Below are 23,709 nucleotides of genomic sequence, written 5' to 3'. Positions count from 1 at the left end.
AAGCTGTTTGTTAAATGACTCCAATATCCTGGCTTCATCCACTTGGTAACCGGTTACAGCTGTTGATTACCCTCTGTTTAAAGTAATATTTCCTGCTGTTTCTCATAAAATTGCCCTGAGCAACTCTGAACATATGACCTCTTGTCCTGCTGCCTTGGTACATCCCAAAGAGCTATTTTGTGGTCACCTTCTTAGTCAGAATGCACTGGGCAAAAGTAACTGCTATGAGCCTCTCTCAGTAAATAAAAACTTCATAATGGAATAAACTCATTGAGTTTATATGAAAATAAATGATATATGGGTGTGAACGTAAAGCTTTGTTCTCAGCTTGGTGCTCACATGACAATTCAGCTTCAAACTCCTGGTTGATTCTGTATCTGAATTCCTTGAGATTATTGTCTTGCAGTCCATTATTCTATCTTATCTAAACAGAGAATTTATCAGGCATGCTCTGATAATTGTAATAATTGCAGAGAAATTACCAGCGAAAGATGCACAAATGTACTCTAGTCCAAGTATGTAAGTCAATGGGCAATAAATTATATCTAATTCAAAGTAAAAAGACTTTCTATTGAAGAACGGGCAGAGCTTACCTCTTTACATTATTATTTAATGATGTGCAACCGTACTGATAACGTAGGGGAGCAAAGTGTAAATATAGAGCAAGGTTCATCATGATAACAGGCATGAAGGGACTACAAACAAATCAGTGGCTGTTCTCAAATTCATTGGAAGTAATAAATATCTTATAATAGCAACTGACACCATTTCTTATCACAAAACAGTCAGGTATTGCATTGTAATGATTAGGATGAAGAAACTATAGTTGGAGAAACAAAATGCAAACAATTTCTTAAACTATAAATGATGTTATCTTAAATTGATAATTAATTATTATCAATTTAAGATAACATAATTTATGGTCTAGGGCTGTACAGTATTCTGTGTAAATCGGGTCCAGACTGATAACAGTGTATTGCTGGTAAGTGAGATCTTAAACTGACCTATTAGATCAATAAATAAATTTCTACAAGGACGACGATAGAGGGCCACTAAGACATGCCTCAAGTGTGGATTCTATCCGTAGGCAACACACCCAGATGTAGTACATTAAATGATCTCAGAAATGATGGTTAAAGACTACAGACAGAGTTGGGTATGCCTGATGTTTTCAAGTTGTGACAGATATAAAAATGAAGTTTACACCTTGTGATTTTCTTCCCGTTACACAATGATGTGCTGTCCATTCCCAACATCTTCATCGTGTCTCCTCCAACAGGTTCTCCCCCCAACCCTGAAGTCATACGCTTCTCCTTGGTAGCAATATCTGCTGGCATTCAGTTCATTTCCACTTGACACCCAACTCCAAAGGGTACAGGAGTGACACCAAACCCCAAACAGACATGAGATAAGTGAACGACTAATTTTATATGGGGAGATTTATTGGCCAGGACAACTCTCACATGTTTGGATTAAAGGGGTTAGAACTGTGGTAAAATGATCTGCGCTGGTAACATAGTCCGTAGGTCTTTCACTTTTGAGCAAAAACATTCCATCAAATTTCAACTAACTTCTAAATTTGTAACTTGCGCAATTTGTAACTATAGTAAGTATCCAAAGCACTTACTATAGTCACCATCCAACTCCATCAATTTTACAATCTTGACAACTTTATTTACATTACCTTAACTCTCCTGTTCAAAGAGAATTCTTCACCTTCCTAACTTCATGTCAGTTGTGAAACGTACATTTTGATTGGTTCAATGCCAGCACGAGGCTTGACAATGTTCCAGTGCACTTTAAAAACTTATTGGGACCTATTTTGATAACACACATTTGTGCGCTATGCCACAACAACTCATTAACTGACAAGCTAATTTGATTATCTTTCCAATAAACCACAATCTAGGAGCCGAGGACAATGCCAGATACAAGGGGCCCATCGACCACTTGTTCTGGTAACACATTGAATCTATCTATCTATGTACTTATGATTTTTTTTTAAACCGCCGTGTAAGGTACTTACTCATGTGCCATTATAGACTTTATGGAGCTGATAACTGATGAGGACACTTCATTTGTGCAATGGTCTGACGGGTCCATGTTTTGCTCACACTTTACTGGTTTTAACAGCATCGGATGTGGCTCACCAGATTTAATCAACGAGCCTGATAACAGAAAATGAAAGTTGCTATTAATTGAAAGGTGATACTTCAAATCATTTTACCCATGAGGAACAGGTCTCACCAAGTTTAGTGCTAACCACTGAACATTATTATTTTCAAATTTTAAGAATGTTTTAGCACTATCTTAAAATGACATTGCTTTTGCAATATATACCATTATACGTGGGATAAGTATAACGCAATACCATTGTCATTTTTATTTATTTGCGGGATATATAATTGTTATGCTACAGTCACATGTCTGTTACAGCATATTGTTGTAATGAAGAGATTTTTCCTCCGATAATGCTAACCACAAGCCCATAATAAGTATAGTTTCAGTCACAAGTTTACAGAGGAGCCTTCCAGTTTAGTCTCACGATGAGGTGAATTTTCAGGGTACTTTTGCTGTGTAGAAGTTAGAACATTTGCTTTAAGAATATTAATGAAATAAAAATGTGTGGGCAATTGGACGTGAGCTTCTAGTCTTTGGAATGAAGCCAGAACAAGTAGTCTGAAAGTACTGGGCTATTTAAAACATTGATCAATACTAATGGTTCACCATAACATGACAGTGATCAACATTGAACTTGTTATAAACAACAGACTTCATGTATTAATACAAGTGGTATTAAAGATGTTTGTGCTGCTGCTGCATAGAATAATGCACAACAATGCAAAGGGCGAGGGTTGGTTTCCCAGGCACAATTCCCTCTCAGTTTACTAATATATATCAGGAGGGTAATCAGGTTTCACAGATTCGCTAACATGTTGAGGGGAGAAGGGCAGGTGAGAAGGAGGAACCAACAACAGGCAATTCACTCTTACTTACTTCTTCGTGACTGGCTGCACACTGCCATTGGATGTTGCCTATGAATAGGTCGCCCGCCTGAAATGTTATGTGGCATAGGGGGAACTGTAGAGGGAAGAACATTTAATAATAGATAAAATAAACAAAATAAATACAATGTTGGCACATTTCATTTTTTAGAATCTTAACTTTATATTCCATACATTAACTTTAAAGTAATTAATACATAGTTTACTCATGTTTTCCCCGTTTGCAGGAAACTGGAAAACTTTGAAATAAATTATGGTTTAAGAACATGGAATGTGCCTTCCAGAGCCTGCAGTGTAAAATACCAGTGTACGTTACAACACAAAATAAAAAAAACTCACTCTACTGAAAACTACATTCAAATTTAGATTGATAACAGTGTACTTTGAGTAACTAAACTCACCGGACTGAATAGTTTGAAGTTCATCCTTCATCATAGTGGGAACCATGATGGGCTGTGAGTACACAACAGGCTGCACTACCACTGGATGAATAACTGAGTACAAGCCGGAGCCCGAGATGGGTGAATGGGACATGAGTGGATTGTTGAGCATCGAGGGAATGCTCAACGGCATGCTGATGGGAGGCTGAGGTGACCTTTTGTTGGGCGAGCCTGACCGATTCAACACTGAGGTTAACATAGTCAACGAGTAGGAGGAAGAGGGGGAACTCGATATATGTGGAGAGTGCCTTTTGTTCAATGAGAGGTCTACTGGCTCCATTTGGCTTCCGTTGGTTTCATGTGATTGATAAAGTCCATTCTGGCATCCGTGATGTGGCGGATAAATTACGTTACATTTACTGTTGGGCTTCATCTCATTCTTTATTTGCACCATGTATCCTTGTTGAAATGGCTATAAGGGGAAACAAAAGGAGACGATTAAAAATAATCCATCATGCTGAAATTCACAAGTGATTAACACAATCAAGTGACACTGTTAGAATAGTGAGACTGCCCAAAGTTTACTGTAGTTTCTATAGTACAGTGAATGAGACAGTCACTCAAATCTGGGTGAGAAGAACTCTGCCATTGTTTAGTGCTCCAACTAATGGCGAATCTTAGAGCAGACAAAACACACCAATAATGTTGGTGCTTTCAGGGGTCAGTTAAGACTGAGTAGATCACCACAATGATCTACTTCTATATCCAAGTCATTATTTTGGTCACTTTTTAAACCATAAAAATATATGTATAGATTTTTTTTTAAAACGTCATTTAGAAATCCTTTATAATTTTTTTTCCAAAATAAAGTAGACATAACAATCAGCATTGCAACGCAGTTTGACTTTTCACAGTGAAAACAACTGACAACAATGCTCTCTTTATGTGGTTTAATATGTTGGCAGCCATAACATGACTACCAGAATACCATGTGATGATACTGCTCTCGGAAGTAAAGCTTCTTAAAAGTGTAGGATTATTCTTTACTGCTGCACAACGATTAAGAGTCACGTCAATGTAATTGCACAACAGAGTTCATCAAGATACAAGAGCAAAGTGGGTAAGGATCCTGGAAAACATTATGCAACTGAGAGTCACTAAATACTGTATAACTCAGCATTGAGAAATCAACTCATACTACTTATATCACTCATTTTTCTTTGTGCCCCATTGTCCATTCTGTGTTTGACCTAAGGTAAACAATTTTAAAGCAAATTATATGTTTGAGGAAAGACTATTATAATTATTCTGGGAGTATTGAAGGAAAATATTACTTGAAAATGTAACCTTTTTCTCTTCAACTTATTAGTCTCACCCATTGTGAAGGTGCTATATAAATACAGTTTGTTTTTTCTTGTTGAAAGGGTAAACTGATCTAATATGATGGTTATTCCCCACCAAACTGCAAGAGCTTTGCTCCAATCTGAGATTATCTCAGAACAGAGCTTGTGTAAATCAACACGATGAACAATGGGTTTCCCAACAGGAGAGCTACTTTATGTGACAAGACACGTCTTCCAGCATTTGCACAATTTACAGTACAGTTTTCTCATCCAGATGCTTTTTCAAACCCATTATGAAAGAAGTGTATGCAACCACATTAAAATTAATACAATTCTTAATTTTAGTTTTCAAAATTAAATGTAAAAAAGAAAAAACAAAACATGAAAGACTGGATGTAGACATTGAAAGAGCTTGAGATCATTTTAGGTTGCAAATGGATTGAAACCAATGCCTCCCAAGATAAAGGAACGTGCTTTGCCTTACTAATTTAGACAACCCGCAGTGTCATATTGTATTTCAATTATATTCTTTCTGCTTATCAGAATTCAAGAAATACACGCTGCATACCCATTAATTGCTACCGAGCAGTCTTTGCCAATACACGTCTCCTCACCTTGTTCACTTTGCAAAACAAACAACATTTCTAAGAATTGGCTTGGCACAGCAAGTGTGCATTGGCACTCATTTTACCCTCTATTCACAATACCAGACTGATTCCTTTTAGGCAAAATTACAGAGTTTTTTCCGATCTATCTATACATTTTTGGGGCAATCATGAAAACAAGGTCTGTTGTACTTACTTTCCTGACCCTATTTCTCACTGATCTACAATAACTAATTTCTCAAGAACTACTTGTCAGGAGCAGGAGTGCCTTAGTGTCCTGTTAGTTCATAAAATATACAATTTTCACAGTTGTTATGCATTTATCTCAATTATAAACTTGCAGATTAGTGCCACCATCTATTTTATATCAGCTAAGTAAGATACACAAGATCAAACTCTTACCTATAAAAGCATACCTTGGTGTTCAATGATTTATTCTGTATTAGATGCAAACAAATAAATGTTTTTATGTAACTTATGTGGTTTGAAGGAATACAAATATTTGCCACTGCAGAATAATGGGTTAAAACTCTGATGTTTAATTGACGTCATCATATTGTTCCATCTGTTACTAAATACTTGATGGGAGTGCAAAGGTTCGCCTCCTGACTTTGGTAGAATGGTTGGATTCAAATACAGTTCGAAGAATTTCAGTGGCAACTGCTTTGTTCCTTGAGTTGAGCTGATATAATTTGAAGCAGAACTGAAACAATGACACGCTGAAATTTTGGGAGTTGATTTAGGCCTAACATTATCTCCAAGTTGGGGGTACGGAGAGTATTTTTATGTAATTCCATTAAAATTAAGCCAATATTTCATGATGCAGCACTGAATAGCAGCACTTTTTTAATAGGCAAAAAGAGTGCTGGGGACATGAGAGATTAGCAGAAAGAGGGGGATGGTCAGAATTTAAACCGAATTTACTTCCAACCACTGAACTTCACCCTGTGCCTACTGATAACTACTGATGACAGTTTTTTGATTGATTATTCGTAATTAATAACACATTTTCTCCCCATGGCATTTTGCACCCACATACTGTACAGATATATTCATTGTTATTATTAATAAATAATAAAAGCATTTATCAAACAATACAATTTTATATAAGTGTACTCATCAAGGGATGTGGATTAATTCCTTAAAATTGTGGATTGTTTATGGCATCAATACAATCAACTCTTGAGAATTGCTGCTATTATGTTATATAGTTTTAGTCCAGAATGATTTTTTTCCATTTCTTTGCAGTGACGCAGTCTGTGGTATGCAACCACCGAGTGACAATACTTAAGTTGTGGTATGTCTGCCTCACTTTTACTTGCATTCTCTGCAGTACAACTCCAAAGATACCTGGCCACCCTGGTGTCTGTGGTATAACTGAGTCCTGTCCTCACTAATGATGCAATCTCCTCTATACTCTTCTCATTGTGGTCTATATCTCGATCCTTACTCCTTTTGCCTATCGTTAGTGGCCAAGCTTTAAGCTACTATCTCACACATCCTCCCCGTCTTCCCCCCAAATCGCTTTAACTTGTTCCTTTTTTCCCAAGCTTTCCAAACTCCTCTGAAAAATAACTCTTTGACAATGATTTGGTGAATGCTTCTAAGTTTTCCTTCTTCCCCTCTCAGCTTCCCATTTGTCTTTGTGAAGCTCTTTGAAACTTTTATCCTACTTGTGCAAGTTTGCATTGTACTGTATGCATGAGAATGATATTATACCCAGGTCAATTGGGTGTTATTTTGTAGTCACTGGAGGGTGGTTCAGTTGGGCATGTTTGGAGTTACTCTAAAGTATCTTAGGGTGGGGTTGCTATTCTTGTGATGATTCAAGGCACAAAAAAACAAATTCTATTTTTTTAAAAAACATTTCTCTTTCCAACCATAACCGAAGTTTTCACACTATCACCAATGTTACTATGGGTGGCACACAAGGAGATAAGTAAGAGCAGCCAGGCATTAGTCTTTCTGGAAATCCATTGGATTCCTCCTGATGGCTTCTACTGCAACAACAACAGATTGCACTTGTATAGCAGTCTTCACGTCGGAAAGACGTCCCAGGGCGAAACACAGCTAAGACATCAGCAGTGTGGTGATGCAACCTCTGCCACACCAATTGCTGCTGAATTGCTTCAACAATTACAGAACAAAATCTTCGGGTTAAAATTTGTGGTATTCCTTAAAATGTTCCTCAACCTATTTAAGGGAAATGTTTTAAGATATACCAGTGGTTCATAGCACTGCTGTTTTGTCATTCTGAGGTGGAAGTAACTTTAGTCTGTAAACATTCGGCCCTGCATCAAGCTCGGGGTTACGCCTTTGTGGTTTGTTGTGTAATATTTTTCTATCGGTTTATCTAACTTGGATGAAATCCTTGCTCTCCTAAACCCAAAATGTTAACTTCTAGTGAGCAATCGAGAGGCTTTGGGACTAAGTGCCTAATTGCTAAAGGGAATCTCCTTTGCTACGAAATTCAGATGTGTTGATTTAAAACAGCAGCACATCAGGCCAACCTGCAGGAACTCTCTCCAACTCAATCTATTCTCGCAGAGCAGAGTTCCTGACAGTTGGTGTGTTCCATTTACCAGAGGAGACCCCATTTGGATTCCATAACTGTGATGAAATGAAACTTTGGGGAAATCAACATGGCCTATGAATGACCCAATGCGTATTGGCAACAGAATAGCAATGGAACGTTCATATATAAAACTGGCAGATAAAAGATCAATAAATCCACACCAAAAACCACAGTATACAACTGCATCAATGTACAACAAATCTGAAAAGGCACCTTGACAGACACCATCCTCCCTGCTGTTTCCCTTCTGTCAAGCTATTCACAAAGCGAGTCCAAAATAATCGTCAAAGCACATTGAAATATCAGCAAATTCCCCATAATTTAAAAACACTGATTTTTTTTGCGTGTTTTGGCTAATAATACGGGATATACTTTGACCGTTGGCGATTTAAAATGCAGCACAATGTCAAGTAACTTGAAGACAATGAATCTTCCCTGTATATCAATGTGCAAAGGTGTATCCAATAGCTCAACCACACTTCTGGACCCACCCCCTGCTCATCGTCTCTACTGGAGAGTTTTCAGACCAAGTGAAGTGTTTCCTGCAGTCAAAAAAAATAGCTGGGGTTCATCTTGAACCTTGCTGAACATGAAAAGCTCTTGACACTCACTGGTTTACTTCTTATTATCAAAACACAAAATTCTGCAGATGCTGGAAATTTTTTTACTTCATATTATGATGGCCCGAAATAAACACAAATCAGCCAGACAATTATGGTGAGGGGTCCCACACTTCTTGGGAATTTAAATTTAATATAGGATTTAATTAAATTTCAATTAAATTAATTAAATTAAATTTTATTCATGTGCATTGACCTTTCATTTGAAGTACTAAATGAACAGGAAATTCACCTCGAGTGACAGTGAAAAATCCAGTACCCTGGATTGTAGATTGTATTCAAGGTCTGAATGTCAACAGCCAACCATTGCAAGCGAAGCCGGGTTCCCTGTTCCCATTCTCAAATAGAGAAACTACGATCAAAGATTTGCCTTTCCCTAGTGACAGGTCTCATATCTTCAGAGGTAAAACGCCTCTCCTAACTCCCAAATACCGGTTCCCCACCACCGCCCCCCGCCCCCTCCCGACCCACCCACCCAGAAATAATTTAACAATTACTGTGAATTCCTATCATTACTTCTTTGGGAAATGACACACAAGAAAGGGTGGACTTGCTGTCAGACCCTTCTCAAAGTATGTTCCTTTTACTAGAAAATTAGTTGTAACTATTTAGTGGTATTAGTCTACTAGCCTGCAGTATGTATGATTCAGGTGCCGAAGGAAAGGTCAGTCAAAGCCTGTCTTGGCTGAAGGATCAGAAACAGCCCAATGAGACACCGAGGTGAAACATGTGATGGTTCATAACAGATTGTATTGTATCGGTTGAGTAGCATCACATTTTTCAAGGCACCCCCATCCTCCATGTTTCTACTTGTTCCTACAAGTTTGTATATTGTGAAGTTTCTGTCCCTTAGTCTCATCTGGAAAGAATCTGCAATACTGAAGACATCACTTCAGCAAGTTTCGCCCACAAAATATAGTCAATTCATTATGCAGTATATTCTGCGAAGCACTTTGAGACGTCTCGAAGAAGTAATAAGTCACTATATCAAGATGCTAGAATTATTATTATCAAATAGTGAGTATAGTAAAACTCACATAAGTCGTATCAGCTGGGACCATAACATTTAATATGACTTGCGCCGAGTTACAGGCAAAGTAGAAGTCGTAGAAAATCCAATTTAATCAATAATTTACACTGCACATGCGTAATTCAATTGAGCCGATAAATGTGAATGCGTTACTTTGTCATTGTAGACTGCAAGTGCACATTCAGTGATGGGTTAAGACTACATTTCCTGGGATTCAAGGTGTCCTGATACATCACTGCATGGGCACTTACTGACAAATTCATGGAATTTGCAGAAAATAAAGTTCTTCTGCACGGGCGTCAACGGATGAAGACTACGTTTCCCACATTTCAATGCAGCCGATTGCTAAGTGCGCATGTGACGACAGGTAAGGCCGTCATTTCCCACGATTCAAGGTCTCCAGTAAGCACGGGGGGAATGGAGGGTAGGAGAGTGGCGTTATAAGTTTTAGCTCGTAGTCTAGGGTGATAATCCACTGCAGTAATGGGGAAGCACTGCTTTGTCAGAGGTACTGTTCTTTGATGAGATATTAAACCCTTGGCACTATTCAAAAAAGCGGAGTTTTCCTTGGTGTCCTGGCCAACAAATCTCCAGGTTAAATTGGTCATGACCGTTTGTGGGATCTTCCAAATAGCTGTTGCGTTTACAGTTGACAGTAATTACTATAAAGCACTTTGAGATGTTCTGTCTTAATTAAAATGCAAGTTATTTCTATGTCTGAAGTGATCATCCACACATTCTGCAGTTTTGCTTCCCCTTTCTCTGCTGAACCAATAATCTGCTCATTGGGGAAAACATAATCGGTTCCGAGCCCTACACAACAAAATTCACCACATAGAGAATCACTAACAATCAAGCAGTCCAGACAGACAAAACAGGTAGTCAAACAGACTCCTAACTTTTAAACCATAGAAATTAAACTCTTACTTAGTCTGAACCTACAAGATTTACTACTTTGAATCCCTTATTTTTCTGGGGTATTTGTTGTAATCCTGGTTTATTCTCTCCTCATGTACCCAAGCACTTCAGGACACAAAATTATTCTTGTTTTCCACTGCCAATGTTTCACCAACTTTCTCTCCTCCTACCCTTCAAGCATTTTCGACTACATTTTCCCTTTAAAATAGAATGCTGTTGCTCTTCTGCTGATATTAGTAGTAACACTTCATTAAGAGCTCTATGTTGCCTCATAGTTTTGCTCAGCAATCAATTTTTAAACACCAATTCTATACCGGGTAGAAAGGTGAAATGTTGTTTTATAAAATATTATAAATTAGACTTGATTTAATTGCAGGATCAGCCACTAGAGGGTACTCTATTATGGCCATACAATCTGACCTGGCATGCTGCACTCTGCATGCTTGTGGATTAATAGGAATCAAAGGAACATTGGACACCTTGTGGGCGCTGACTGATAGGAATTGTAGATATATGGGACAACTGTGGGCCCTAAGTTGTAGTGGCTCTTATTTTACTGTTACTCTTTTACTTTTTGGAACTCCATCCCACAACCCCTTCGTCTTGCTGCCTCTCTTGCCTCCTTCAAGGCACGACGCAAGACCCTCCTTTTTGACCGTGCCTTCAGCCACCCTCCTAACCCCTCTGCCCTCCCTCATCCCAACACTGCCCCACCCCACACTTGGGTCCTGATCCCTGACTGTTCAGCACCTTGGGACGTCCTCCCAATGTGAAAGGCGCTTTACAAATGTAATTTTGTTGTTGTTGTGAGTTTTTTTATAATTTAAGGCTAATAACAACAATGTGGACTGTAGTGCAAATAAAATTAATAAAAATGAAATTACAACCAAAAACCAGTGTATATTTTACAACCCAGGGATTTCAGCAGTTCTGTTATAACCCAATGTAACTGTGATTGCCATGAAGTTACTCAAGTCCCAAATTTAATTTATTTACCATCAATACCCAGTGATTCTTTTCCACTCAATAGTTTGTCATCAAACTTTTATCTATTAAGCATCCTAATAACATTTATTGGAGATGGAGGTAATAATCGCTACACATTGAATGGAGAGATTGGTATCATTTACAATAGATTTGTAATATTTCCTATTTCATACACTGAAAATTAATTTCTGGGGAAAGGGGAAAAGAAATTAGCAATACACAATATATTCTATTGATTTGCTTCTATTTAAGTAAGTGAATGAAGATACCTACGGAATAGGAGAAAAATTTGTCACCGTCTGAAATAAACAGCTTATGGCACGGGGGAAATTGTTGAGGTTCCTCAAAGAATGATGCTTTTATTTCATTTGGTGCAGCGGTAAGAAACTGAAAGAAAAATTATCACCAATGCTTCAGCCCGGTAGAGTTGACAAATGAAGAGTAATACTGACTCCACAATGTGTACAATGTGCACTTCATATTTAAACTGCCTTTCAGATTTCATTGATAAAAAGGAAGAACCCTGTTAAAATGTTGATTACACAGCCAGACTATTATGTCACTTTGTTTCGAAAGACCGTTCAGTTCTCCTGTAGGTCAGCATCATTGTCTTACAAGTGTATCACAAGGTAAATTATGTGGTCACCATTGGCATCACCATTGCCTTACAAATTGTTAATGGAACCAACATTGTAGCAATGATTCAAGGAAAAAGAGTGGATTTGATCTGAAGTGATATAGCTTCCTCACTCCATTTAATGAATGCAGTTCACATACTCACCATTGAACTAGATTCCATCGGGTCTTGCTTAGTGGGGCTATGATCAAGCATGAGCATTTTGAGGTAGCCGTTACTTCTGCAGGAGCTATATTTTCTATCTACCGAAAGAAGAGAAACAAATTTTGAGAAGATACAATTTGTAACTAATTGCATCCCTGTTTATATACATCTATGTATATATATAAACACACACACATAAAAAACTGTCTAATTTGCACTATTTCTTAACTGAATTCCTTATTAAGGAATCAAGAGTCATGCAAATTGGAACTCCTTAACTAAAACATCCAATGCTGATCTGTGGGTGTCAGCTTCGTCTTGATTTACATTTGGAGCCGAGTTTTCATGGCTTGACGAGAATTCTAATATTTTCCATACCTGGACATTCCATTAAGCAATGCTCAATATTGGAACCGAATATGGAGACTTTATTTGGGATGAAAGTATCCTCTATCCATTGGCTGTAAAAGTTCTGTTATTATTAATAATCTTCAGAATTACTCAAAGGACTTCACTGATTTACTGTGAAGTGACTGAATTTGTACAACAACAATAAAATTACATTTGTAAAGCGGCTTTCACGTTGGGAGGATGTCCCAAGGCGCTGGACAGATAAGAGTTGTGGACCTGAGCTGGGGGTCGGGGTGGGGGAGTGTGGAGGGCAGGGGGGAAGCAGGGAGATCGAAAGCACAGTCGAAGAGGAGGGTCTTGAGATGGATCTTGAAGGTGGCAAGGGAGGGGGCGAGACAGGGGGACTGCGGGATGGAGTTCCAGAAAGAGCGGGCAGAATGGCGGAAGGCCTGCCTGCCAATAGTGGGGCGGGCAAGGCGGGGGACATGAAGCAGGCCGGAGCCTTTTGTAGGCAAAAGCAACAGCCAATTTGCACACAGCAATGTCCCACAAACAGCCTTAAAGTGAATGAGCAATTTTACCATCCTGGGGATTGTTGTTCAGGATATTGGGAGGAATTGCCTTTTTTTTTTGATTAATCTCACTTCATAAGTATTTTCCACCAGGTCAGCTCCGACAGGTTGTTCTCACATGTGTTCCTATTTGCGCAACTCAGATTTCTTATCAAGAAATTCAATTAAGAAATACCGCAAATTGGACTCCATGATTCCAAACACAAGCTTCCCAAAACACTGTCCATGAAGGCAGGCCCTGATTAGAGAGATTCCTTCCCCCATTCTCCCAAATCTGCTGAAATTCCACCTCTTCCTGATTTCCATGGTGAAAATTGCAGTATGGGACATTATCACAGTGATAATTGTTATGTAAACCAAAAATTCAGTCAAAAACAGTTAATGGTGAACTGATCGCTAGACTGGGAGAGGAGGGGAGAACAAGACCAGTGACAACTATTGAATGTGTTAATGCATTTTTGGTCAACGCAAAATACATTAACAGCATTCAGTAGTCGTGGAGTCCTGTAGCTCAGTGGTTAGGGCACTCGCTTTGCAAGCAAGAGACCCGAGTTCAATTCCAGGCAGGGCGAAACCTTGGGCAAGTTTCCTTACTCCACACACCTAATAATAATCCCGCCAAAACCAAAAACAATAATAAATTGGTCATTTTCAATCTACGACTGTTTGTCGGACATTGCTGTGTGCAATTGGCTGCCGCATTCGCCCACAAATATACAGTCAATTCACTTTACAGTGTGTTCTGTGAAGCGCTTTGGGACGTCCTCCTGACATGAAAAGCGCTATATCAAATGCAAGGATTATTATTATTAGTAGTAGTATCACCAATGATAATACCACATGCTACAGCTTTCCTCCATATATCGTAAAGACTGCATCTCGCAAATGAACATACTATCACAAGCACATGAGGAGCCCAACAATGACAACACACATATACATACACTGTAACAGTCCTGTTACTGTATGTTTTGTAAATTACTATATTATTTTTGTCATGTTAGTATCTGCTTCACTTATGTGAACCCCAACACAGAAAAGGGGGAAAATCCAGTAAAATCTTCCCCATGTCGAAACATAAACAATGCATTTGTCTCAATTCACACACGTGTGGATGAGGCAATGAAACCCAATATAGCTCAACCAATCTTGCAATTGCGAAAGTAACACCTAATGGTTAAAAAAAATTATAATTCTAAGGTACTGTAACTTTAGGGTAATTTTCGTGAATGGTTAATTACTGACCTACCATTTTCTCCAATAAATACATTTGAATTTTTTCTTAAGGATAGATTCCAACTACAGTACATTCAGTTCAAATCAATTTGGATTTTTTGATAATGTTTTCTGCTTTAAGCACCAGGGAGCATGACCAGAAAGTCCTAAGAAAGTGAAGCTTGTTCCCTATTGACCAAACATTGAGTTTGTTCCAGCTTAGTACAGTAGTAGAGGTAATAAAAAAACCTTGTGAAGGTTATAAACCCAGCAGGTTGATCCATATCTGAAAAAAGACTGCATTTCAGGCGTGACTTCTTCAGAACTGATTACTTAGTTAATTATCCATTAACTACTCTTCAGGTACCACAGACAAATTAGATGAACACATCCAAACTTTTTTTTAAACATTTGTAAATTGTATCTAATGCATTTACTTTCTTGGTCTGTCCTTCTTACTTCAATTTTTTTTAAGAAAGAGGTGTCTCTAGCCCTCATTCTAGTTCTGATGAAGTGTCAGACTAAAGCATTAACAACAACAAGATTCCATTTATTGAGCGCCTTTCACGTCGGGAGGACGTCCCAAGGTGCTGTACAGTTGGGTCAGGACCTGAGGAGGGGGGAAATGGTCAGGGTGAGGGGAGGGAAGGGAGGGAGCGAGGAGGGGATAGAGAGTCGAGAGGGGAGCTGAAGGCACGGTCAAAGAGAAATTTTAATTTTTAATTTTTTTTACTCTTGCAGATGCAGTCTGCACGTTTCTAATCACTTTTTGCTTTGCTTTCAACAACAACTTGCATTTATATAGCATCCTCAGAGCACTTAACAATGGAAAAGCTTGATGCTGAGCCAGGGAGCGAGCAGGAGGTGACCATAGGCATGGTCAAATAGGGAGGTCTTCAGGTGCAATCTGAATATAGGGAAGACCATAAGACGTAGGAGCTGGAGTAGGCCATTTGGCCCCTCGAGCCTGCCCCGCCCATTAATAAGATCATGGCTGATCTTCTGACCTAATTCCATTACCCACCCTATGCCCATATCCCTTCATCCCTCTATTAGGGAAAGAGGGGGAAAAAGCAGAGGGATCGAGACAGAGAATTTCAGAGTTCCAGGGTGAAGTGGCTGAAAGCATGGCTGCCGAAAGTGGAGGGAAATGTAGAAGTTCAAAATTCCCCAAATAAAACTGGTTACTTTATGACTGTTTATGGAACAATTTTGTGTGCAAATTGGCTACTGTATCCACCTACAAAATACACAACCACTTTACCGTATAACCTATAAAGCACTTTGAAATGCCCTCCTGATGTGAATGGCACTATATCAAATGCAAGGATTATTAATTATTATGTTACTAATTTAATTCACTCCATTGAGGTAATTTCTAAGTGGTTTTCAGTGATGGTTCAGCCAGATCAATAATGTTACTTATGAATGAATGTTACTTTCTTTTAGTATGTTTGCACTTCTTAAAATAGCTATTTTTTTGGAGGACGCTGATATTTTGTTCAGTGGGTATTTTGTCAAGTAATTTCTAAATAGTCTTATTAATAGTTATTAAGTCTTATTAATAGTCTTATTAGCGTTTCGCCCACAAATATACAGTCAATTCACTTTACAGTATATTCTGTGAAGCACTTTGAGACGTCTAGAAGACGTGAAAAGCGCTATATCAAATGCAAGGATTATTATTATTATTATCAACAAAAATATTATATTACTCTAATTTTAATTAGTATTATTAGCCAAGGGTCCTTCACTATCTCTCTATGGACTTTTTGCTCTCCAGCATTTTTTTTCCACAATTTTGACAGCTTTTGGATATCACTGACCCCAATCTGACCTCAAATGAGGAAGCTCAAGTTATCCATTGCTTTTCGGAGTACAGTAGTACAAAAATGAGATACCATATCATTCACAATGATCAGTGGCACTCAACTGCAGTATTTAAATTTTCTGCACAGAGGCTCTTTTATTTTTGATCTTTTTAATCTGTAAAACATATGGAAATCTCATTCATTAATTGCTATCCCCGTGTCACTTGGCTGCTTTCAAATAAAACATCTGGAATGCTGATAGTCTTCTCTAACTCCACGAGACACATCTGTTGGAGCGCATGACCAGCCTTTTGTGTACATGGGAGGTGTGAGTTTCAGAAGTTTTCATTTCTAGATTCGGAGTCATATCTTCTTTTAAAATAAAGGCCACGATTTGGGTGTGGAACTTAACACAGCAATTAGTGTGTATCATCAGCCATGTCTTTCACAACCTACACTTTGCCAAACTGGTCATCATCTAGTCATTCCAACCTTCCTTGCAGTTCACCCAACTCCAATTGTTTACTGCTACCACGATACATCATCAATTAAAGTCATCATCACAATCTAGTTTGCTGCTTCCTTTCTTCCTTCAAGTTTCGTCATCTTTTCCAGTAAGTCATACGTGCCTTCAATTATTGCCATTGTTACATAATGTTCTGTGTTCTGGTCAATGCGGGTTCAAGAAAATTATGTTTTCAATTTCAAAACTGGACATCCTTTCCAGACTTTTTAATAACATTTTCCCATCCCCTGCTCAAGTGTCGACTCATACTCTGGTGCAAAGTTCCACAGGCTCTGGAGACCATCCGATACCTCGCCCAAGTGGGTTCAAACACTGAGTTTTAGAACAACAACTTGGATTTATATAGCGCCCTCCATGCCGGACGGCGTCTCAAGAGCGCTTCACAGTAACGGATCCTGGGGCTGAGCCAGGGGGAGGGGGAGGAAGGTGACCAAAGGTGCGGTCGAAGAGAAAGGTCTTCAGCAGGGACCTGAAAATAGGAAGAGAGGAACGAGGCGAAGGGAGTGAGGAAGAGAATTCCAGAGCCTCGGGATATATTGGCTGAAGGCACAGCCACCTCCACAGGTGGAGCGGAGGACTCGGGGGACAAGGGGGAGGTCAGACCTGGAGGAACGAAGGCAACGGGTACTGCTTTGAGTAGAGAGGTCAGAGAGGTAGGAGGGGTGCAGAGAAGTGGAGGGATTTGAATACAAAGGTGAGGATCTTGAAATCGATCCTCTCTGGGATAGGCAGCCAGTGCAGTCTGGCAAGGACTGGGGTGATCGGGGAGCGGAGTTTGGTGCGGGTGAGAATGCAGGCGGCAGAGTATTGAATGATTTGGATTTTATGGATGGTAGTGGAGGGGAGACCGGTGAGGAGGGCGTTAGAATAGTCCATGGACTAAGGTTTCAGCGGCTTTCGGGGAGAAGTATTGGCGGTGACAGGTGATGCGTCGGAGGTGGAAGAAGGCGGTTCTGGTGAGGGACCGGATGCGGGGGAGGAAGGATAATTGGGGGTCGAATCTGACACCTAGGTTGCGTACAGGTTTGGAGAGTTTTAGGGAGAGGTCGGGTAGGTGGAGGAGGTGAGAGCCATGAGATGTTAGACATTGATGAGAACCAAAGAGCATGGCTTCCGTCTTATCAACGTTCAGCTGAAGGAAATTTGCGCTCATCCAGTCCCTGAGATCTGACAGGCAGTCTGACAGAACATCAGGGGACTGGGGGTCGCAAAGAGAGGTGGAAAAATAGAGTTGGGTGTCATCCGCGTACATGTGGAAATGTACCCCATGTCTGCGAATGACATCCCCAAGAGGGAACATGTAGATCAGAAAGAGGAGGGGGCCAAGGATGGATCCTTGGGGTACCCCGCAGGTAACCGGGTGAGAGCGGGAGGAGAAGCCATTTATGCAGATGTAGTGCTGGCGGTTTGTGAGGTAGGACTCGAACCAGGCGAGGGCGGTCCCACTGAGGTGGATGACGGAGGAAAGGCGGTGAAGGAGGATGGCGTGATCGACTGTGTCAAAAGCGGGGTAGAGGTCCTGGAGGACAAGGAGGCAGAGGGAGTCCTGGTCACAGATAGAGAGGATGTCGTTTGTGACTTTCACAAGCGCAGTCTCTGTACTGTGGGCAGGGCGGAAACCGGCAGGCTGTCTGACAGTGGGGTGGAGCTGGGGAAAGTACAGCCAAGCCCTATCCTGTCCTCACTGAATGTCCACACACCCTTTCCAGGAGGGACCACCGGGCAGTGGTCAGGATCGAGAAACCCGACTGATTTTTGTTTCTCCCCTTCCTAGCCCAGCGAAGCAACTTTAAGATATAGTGATGTCTAATTTGCAATATGTCTTACCAGGATTCCTTAATAATGAATCTTAGTTGTGGAAATGGGGCTCCTTTCAGTAATTGGACATACATTACACTAATCCTCCCCAGAATAGATTTCACCCTGGCCAATAGGAATTCTAACTGGATTGTTTATAAAGGAATCTGGTTGACAAATGCTGCAATATTAGAGCCTCAGTGTGCATTAATCTAATAATAATAATCCTTGCATTTGATATAGTGCCTATTTATGTCTTCGAGACATCTCAAAATGCTTCACAGAATATCATGTAAAGTGAATTGACTGTATATTTTGTGGGAGAAACACATCAGCAAAACAATGTCCCACAAACAGTTGTGGATTGAGTGACCAAAGTTTAATTTCTTTTGGAGGGTTTATTACCCCTGGAAAGTGATCCGCCGATTGACTAACAACCATAATCATACAGTATCTGCTCTTTCAGTACTATTACTGTTGTATCTTTATTAACTCATTGGAAAGTTTTTCTAGACTGGAAAAGTAGCTAAAAATACCTTGCTCTGAAGATTTGATTACTGTGGTCACATATGTACAAGGCTACAATAACTTCATTGTAGGTCATATGTTAGTTCAACCCTGACACAATCACAGTGTCAGCATTTATATTTGAAAATACCTGGTGTCTGTTCTGTGTGTTGTCATATCTTCTGTGCATGTATGGAACCTTGGAATCCATTACTACCTTAGTAACATGGGCCAGGTAACTGTTTCTAAGCCTTTATTCCTGGTTTTGCTAATGTTAATTAGGTGCTGACCAAAAGGAAAATGCTGCATGCATACGCAGATTGGTCAATGTGCATTAAACAAGGGCGAAATGGAAAAGCTCTTTGCTATTCATCCACAGGGAGATCCGGCAACAGGAAGAGACATCAGGAAGAGTTCAACACAGGGCGCCTCAAAGTATTTTTACTGACCAGTGATGACAGAAATGCTATCGCAGGCAGAACAATGTTACAAAGCCCCCATTAATGTTTCAGGTGCTCTGAAACATTAAACTATTCTGAACCCATGCCCTTGCATCCTGTTGTCTTGGTGTATCTGAAAGTATAATTCTTGGTTTATTAAAATCAATCTCTTCCCACCTCTTGATTAGATGGCACATGCAACCCATCGACTGTAAATTCTTTAAATACTGTATGGGGCAATTTTTAAAACTGCATAGTATTCACTTGCAGCATTTTCTAGTTTTTTTTGTATATTTCCAACATTTTTGTATTTTTTTTCTTTTAATCTCAGCACCTTACAATAATAATAATCCCTGCAATTGATATAGTGCCTTATCACTTTGTTGAGACGTCTCAAAGCGCTTCATAGAATATACTGTAAAGTGGATTGATGTGGCAGCCAATTTGCTTGTGTGAAACAAGTTTTCTCCCCACCCAGGAATCAAACCTGCTTATCAGTATGTTACTTGGAAAGATTCAACTCTGATGAGTCACCTTATTCAACAAATGACAAACAGGAACTCTGTCACAAGATTAAGGGAATAAATCTGATTTCAAGCACCACATACAATAGATCAGTGATTCTTTGGGTTTGCGCAGTACCCAAGTTTTATGTGATCCAGAACTAAGTGACTATTCTGTGAGCCACATCTACTTACTCATTGATGGGGTGTGATGGGATAATTATTGCTGCAATGTAATAAGAGCATCTTGATGGGAATTGTGAAATCTTGGCATAACTTTCAATATGGTATCAATTAATACCATTATCTCTGATAAAACTGTGCCTTTAGTATTTTAGTTTTATTGCCTGTGGGATGTGTCTTATCTTGTTTTCTCTTTTATAGTTAGAAACATATTTTGTAATATAATCATCAACTCCAATAATTCTCAAATAAATACTGCCAGGCATAGGCACAATAAAAATGACGCACAATTTGACCATGGCAAATAGAGATTAAAATACACAGATGCTAAGGTATTTACTGAGAGTGAATGAATTTGGAGTTATGATTATAATCTGCACGAAAACAAGTGATACTTAAAGCGAATTGATTATAAAAGGCTCAGAAAACAAACTTTAAGCAAAGCAAAACTGGTACATCTGCATCAAAACTCTTCAATATGGAAATCAGTTAAGTAATTAAACAGACCTGTCCCACAACAGTATTTATAGAAGGTACAACTGATGCTTTGCAATTCCAATTTAATCAAAAGGCTCAAAGAGAAAACAACAACAACATTATAGAGCGCCTTTCACATCAGGAGGACATCCCAAGGCGCTGGCAGTAATTCTCAATTCAACAATGCTTTCAGCTCCACCACAACTGGTCCAGAGAGTACGGGTTCAGGATTATGTAGGGTAATGTCACAACCAGGAAGCATTTCTTTACGCAAAGGGTAATCAGCAGCTGGTTTCCGGGAAGGGTGATCAAGGACACGACATAGAGGACGTTTGGGAAAATGTTGCTATCAAATATGGGTGGCTTGACATTCCGGAAGGATGAAAAGACTCCTTCATCCAAACTGCACTTATGATGAGTTTTGTGCAGCTCTCCAAGCCATTACCCTACATGAAGGGCACTATAAGGGGAAGTTGTTGCTGTTATTACTTTTATTAACATGAAAACTGGATTTTGTATTTTTCTTTCTTCTGTATTTTGCATTACTTGTCCAGAGAGTACGGGTTCAGGATTATGTAGGGTAATGTCACAACCAGGAAGCATTTCTTTACGCAAAGGGTAATCAGCAGCTGGTTTCCGGGAAGGGTGATCGAGGACACGACATAGAGGACGTTTGGGAAAATACACTCTGTAGATAGGGTTGATCACAGTTGTGTGGAAGGCAGGAGAACTAATACAGGTGTAAATTGTATTGGCTTAGAGATTGTTCTGGTTTCAGATTTCTGGGGAATAGGTTGTTGGCTTCGATCCTAAACTGCTGCAAATGTATAACTTTTAAATCCAAGCATCATTGGATGATCTCTGGTAAGAGCCAAATACTTGTGATTTGGTATCACATACATGGGACCTCTGGGAACGATGCATTTTAGATCCAGAGGCACTTTTCACTGGTGTCAGTCACTTACACAGTCATTTTCCCAACAATGCTCTTTCATCTCCATTAAATGTATATTCAATGAGTTTGAAATTGCTCTGTGGAATATGGCTTACAAGTGGGATTTGACTGGACCAGACATCTGAAACTGGATATAATAATAGCACTTGGCTGGGCCAGATGATACATATGAAACTTAATACACAAATCGAACAAACTAGACCAGATTCATAATTGATCTTTAAGGAAAATTTGTATTTGTTTTGAAATAGAATTTTATTTCCTGGAGCCTGACCTTGTGATTATTTTGGTCCAAGGTCCTCCTCAACCTTGCTCAATAACTGTCTACTTAGAAGCGCATGATCTCTCCTGTAAGGAGTTACCTTGCCCAGGCTCTGGAACTCCATTGTGAATATTCTGCCTAAAAATGTGCTGTAAAACTCTCCTCCTCCTAAGTTACCATGGTACAGCAATACAGCAACATGCTGCAGCCTGACAGGATCCATCAAAAGCAATAGATTACTAGCCTGCCTCAATTGGATATTAAAATACTCGTGGGTCAACACTATCAATTTTCTATGGATGTGGTACAGAGCCACACCCACACAAGCACACATACATACAAACACACCCACGCACGCACACACACACACACACTTTGGTCTAGTTCAGATCCTGTTCAGAAGAATGCTGCCATCAATCAAGCAACTAAACAAACACTAAAGTGTTATACGTTTTGATCTTATATTTGCTAGTCCAAAAACCCCGATTTGAATATCTAAGCTGCTGCTTTACACAGAATTTAATCGGCTTCAGAACTTTCATGTATACACAGACATGCAGTCTTAGTGCACGGCCAATTATCACACTGCTGAAAATCCCAGTCATTAATTATCAACTTTTTGAGCATTTCCCCCCTCTCCAACACCTGAACAATGATTTGGCCCAAAGCCAGGAAAAGTTTTCCGTGTCCGATATTGCTGCTTGTGGGCGAAACGGAGCAGCCAACTGCGCACAGCAGTGTCCCACAAACAGTTGTGGGATTGAGTGACCAAATTATTTTTTTTTGAGGGATTATTATCAGGCATGTGGAGTAAGGAAACTTGCCCAAAGTTTTGCCCTGCCGGGAATCAAACCCAGGTCTCTTGCTTGCGAGACGAGTGCTCTAACCACTGAGCTACAGGACTTCACAAACGGTTCCTTGGAGAGGCTAAACATATATGTGTGCAGAAAGACCGGATTTATTTTCACCAAATCCAAAATGTGTTTGCTTGATTGCTCTAAGAAGCAATTGCTCGGTACTTTGCATAGTTCTGAGCTGAACCTCACAATGATTCAGTTCATCCTTTCCCATGATTTGGATCAGAATCCATTCAGGGGAAATTCCATGTCAAGTCATGAGCATCAAGAGACACATTTAATCCAGTCTCACAGTCGTGTGTTCCTTCCTCTGAAGCCATTATTTGTAAAGTTGTTTTAAAAACTTTTGTGTGACCAAACAAACTGAATATATGAGAACACAAAGCGACTGTAGACATATTCTGGAATTGCTATACTGCTAAAGTGGAGTTTGCCTGCGTCATTAAATTAGAGCACAACCATGTCGTGAACTTTAGCGGCCCAAGATAACAAACAAGTTGCAGCATGACATGGAGAAGTAATGTGTGGCATTGGACAAAGTCCACTTCCCTGCTGGAACAAACGTTTGCTCTTTACTATGAGTGAGCCTAAAAGGGGGTAGAGCCAGTGGTTAAACAGTTACTAATCCTATCTCAAAGTATTTGAAATTGCAAAGGATCAGTTTTGAACTGAATTTAAAACCTCAGTTGATGCCGGGCTTTTAGCAAAACACTGTATGAAACTCTTTGAGACGTCTCAAAGATGTGATGAGACGTTATATAAAATGCAAGGATTATTATTACTACAGTGGAGCATCTCAACGTTGTTTAAAAAATAATTCCTCCTTTCATTGGAACAGGAGGAGGCCATTCAAACCTTCGAGCCTGTTCCGCCATTTAATTAGATCATGGTTAATCTGTACCTCAACTAATCCTTTCAATTCCAATTTCCTGCTTTCTCCCCATATCCCTTAGTACCCTGACTTACCAAAAATAAAGGACAAGAAGTGTAATTCCATATTTGTCTGAAC

General features: G+C 39.6%; 1 protein-coding gene across 5 annotated transcripts in view; it reads right to left on the bottom strand.

Moving 5' to 3' along the window:
- LOC103175850 (Krueppel-like factor 3) overlaps positions 1 to 23,709 on the bottom strand; it is a 58,989-nt gene that overhangs the window by 19,747 nt on the left and 15,533 nt on the right. For 2 of the 5 annotated variants that reach the window (XM_007889099.2, XM_007889101.2), the window contains 5 exons: positions 12,245 to 12,342; positions 11,737 to 11,850; positions 3,407 to 3,857; positions 2,998 to 3,081; positions 2,027 to 2,168 (listed from right to left, as the gene is read on the bottom strand). In XM_007889099.2, the coding sequence (XP_007887290.1) occupies positions 2,027 to 2,168; positions 2,998 to 3,081; positions 3,407 to 3,857; positions 11,737 to 11,850; positions 12,245 to 12,342 (889 nt within the window). The remainder of the gene's footprint in view (positions 1 to 2,026; positions 2,169 to 2,997; positions 3,082 to 3,406; positions 3,858 to 11,736; positions 11,851 to 12,244; positions 12,343 to 23,709) is intronic. The other 3 variants (XM_007889100.2, XM_007889102.2, XM_007889103.2) reach the window with 2 other exon arrangements.

This window comes from Callorhinchus milii, unplaced genomic scaffold (assembly GCF_018977255.1).
Source record: "Callorhinchus milii isolate IMCB2004 unplaced genomic scaffold, IMCB_Cmil_1.0 Scaffold1, whole genome shotgun sequence".
NCBI lineage: Eukaryota > Metazoa > Chordata > Chondrichthyes > Chimaeriformes > Callorhinchidae > Callorhinchus > Callorhinchus milii.
Note: the sequence above shows the minus strand (reverse complement) of the source record. Positions and strands in the feature narration are given on the sequence as shown.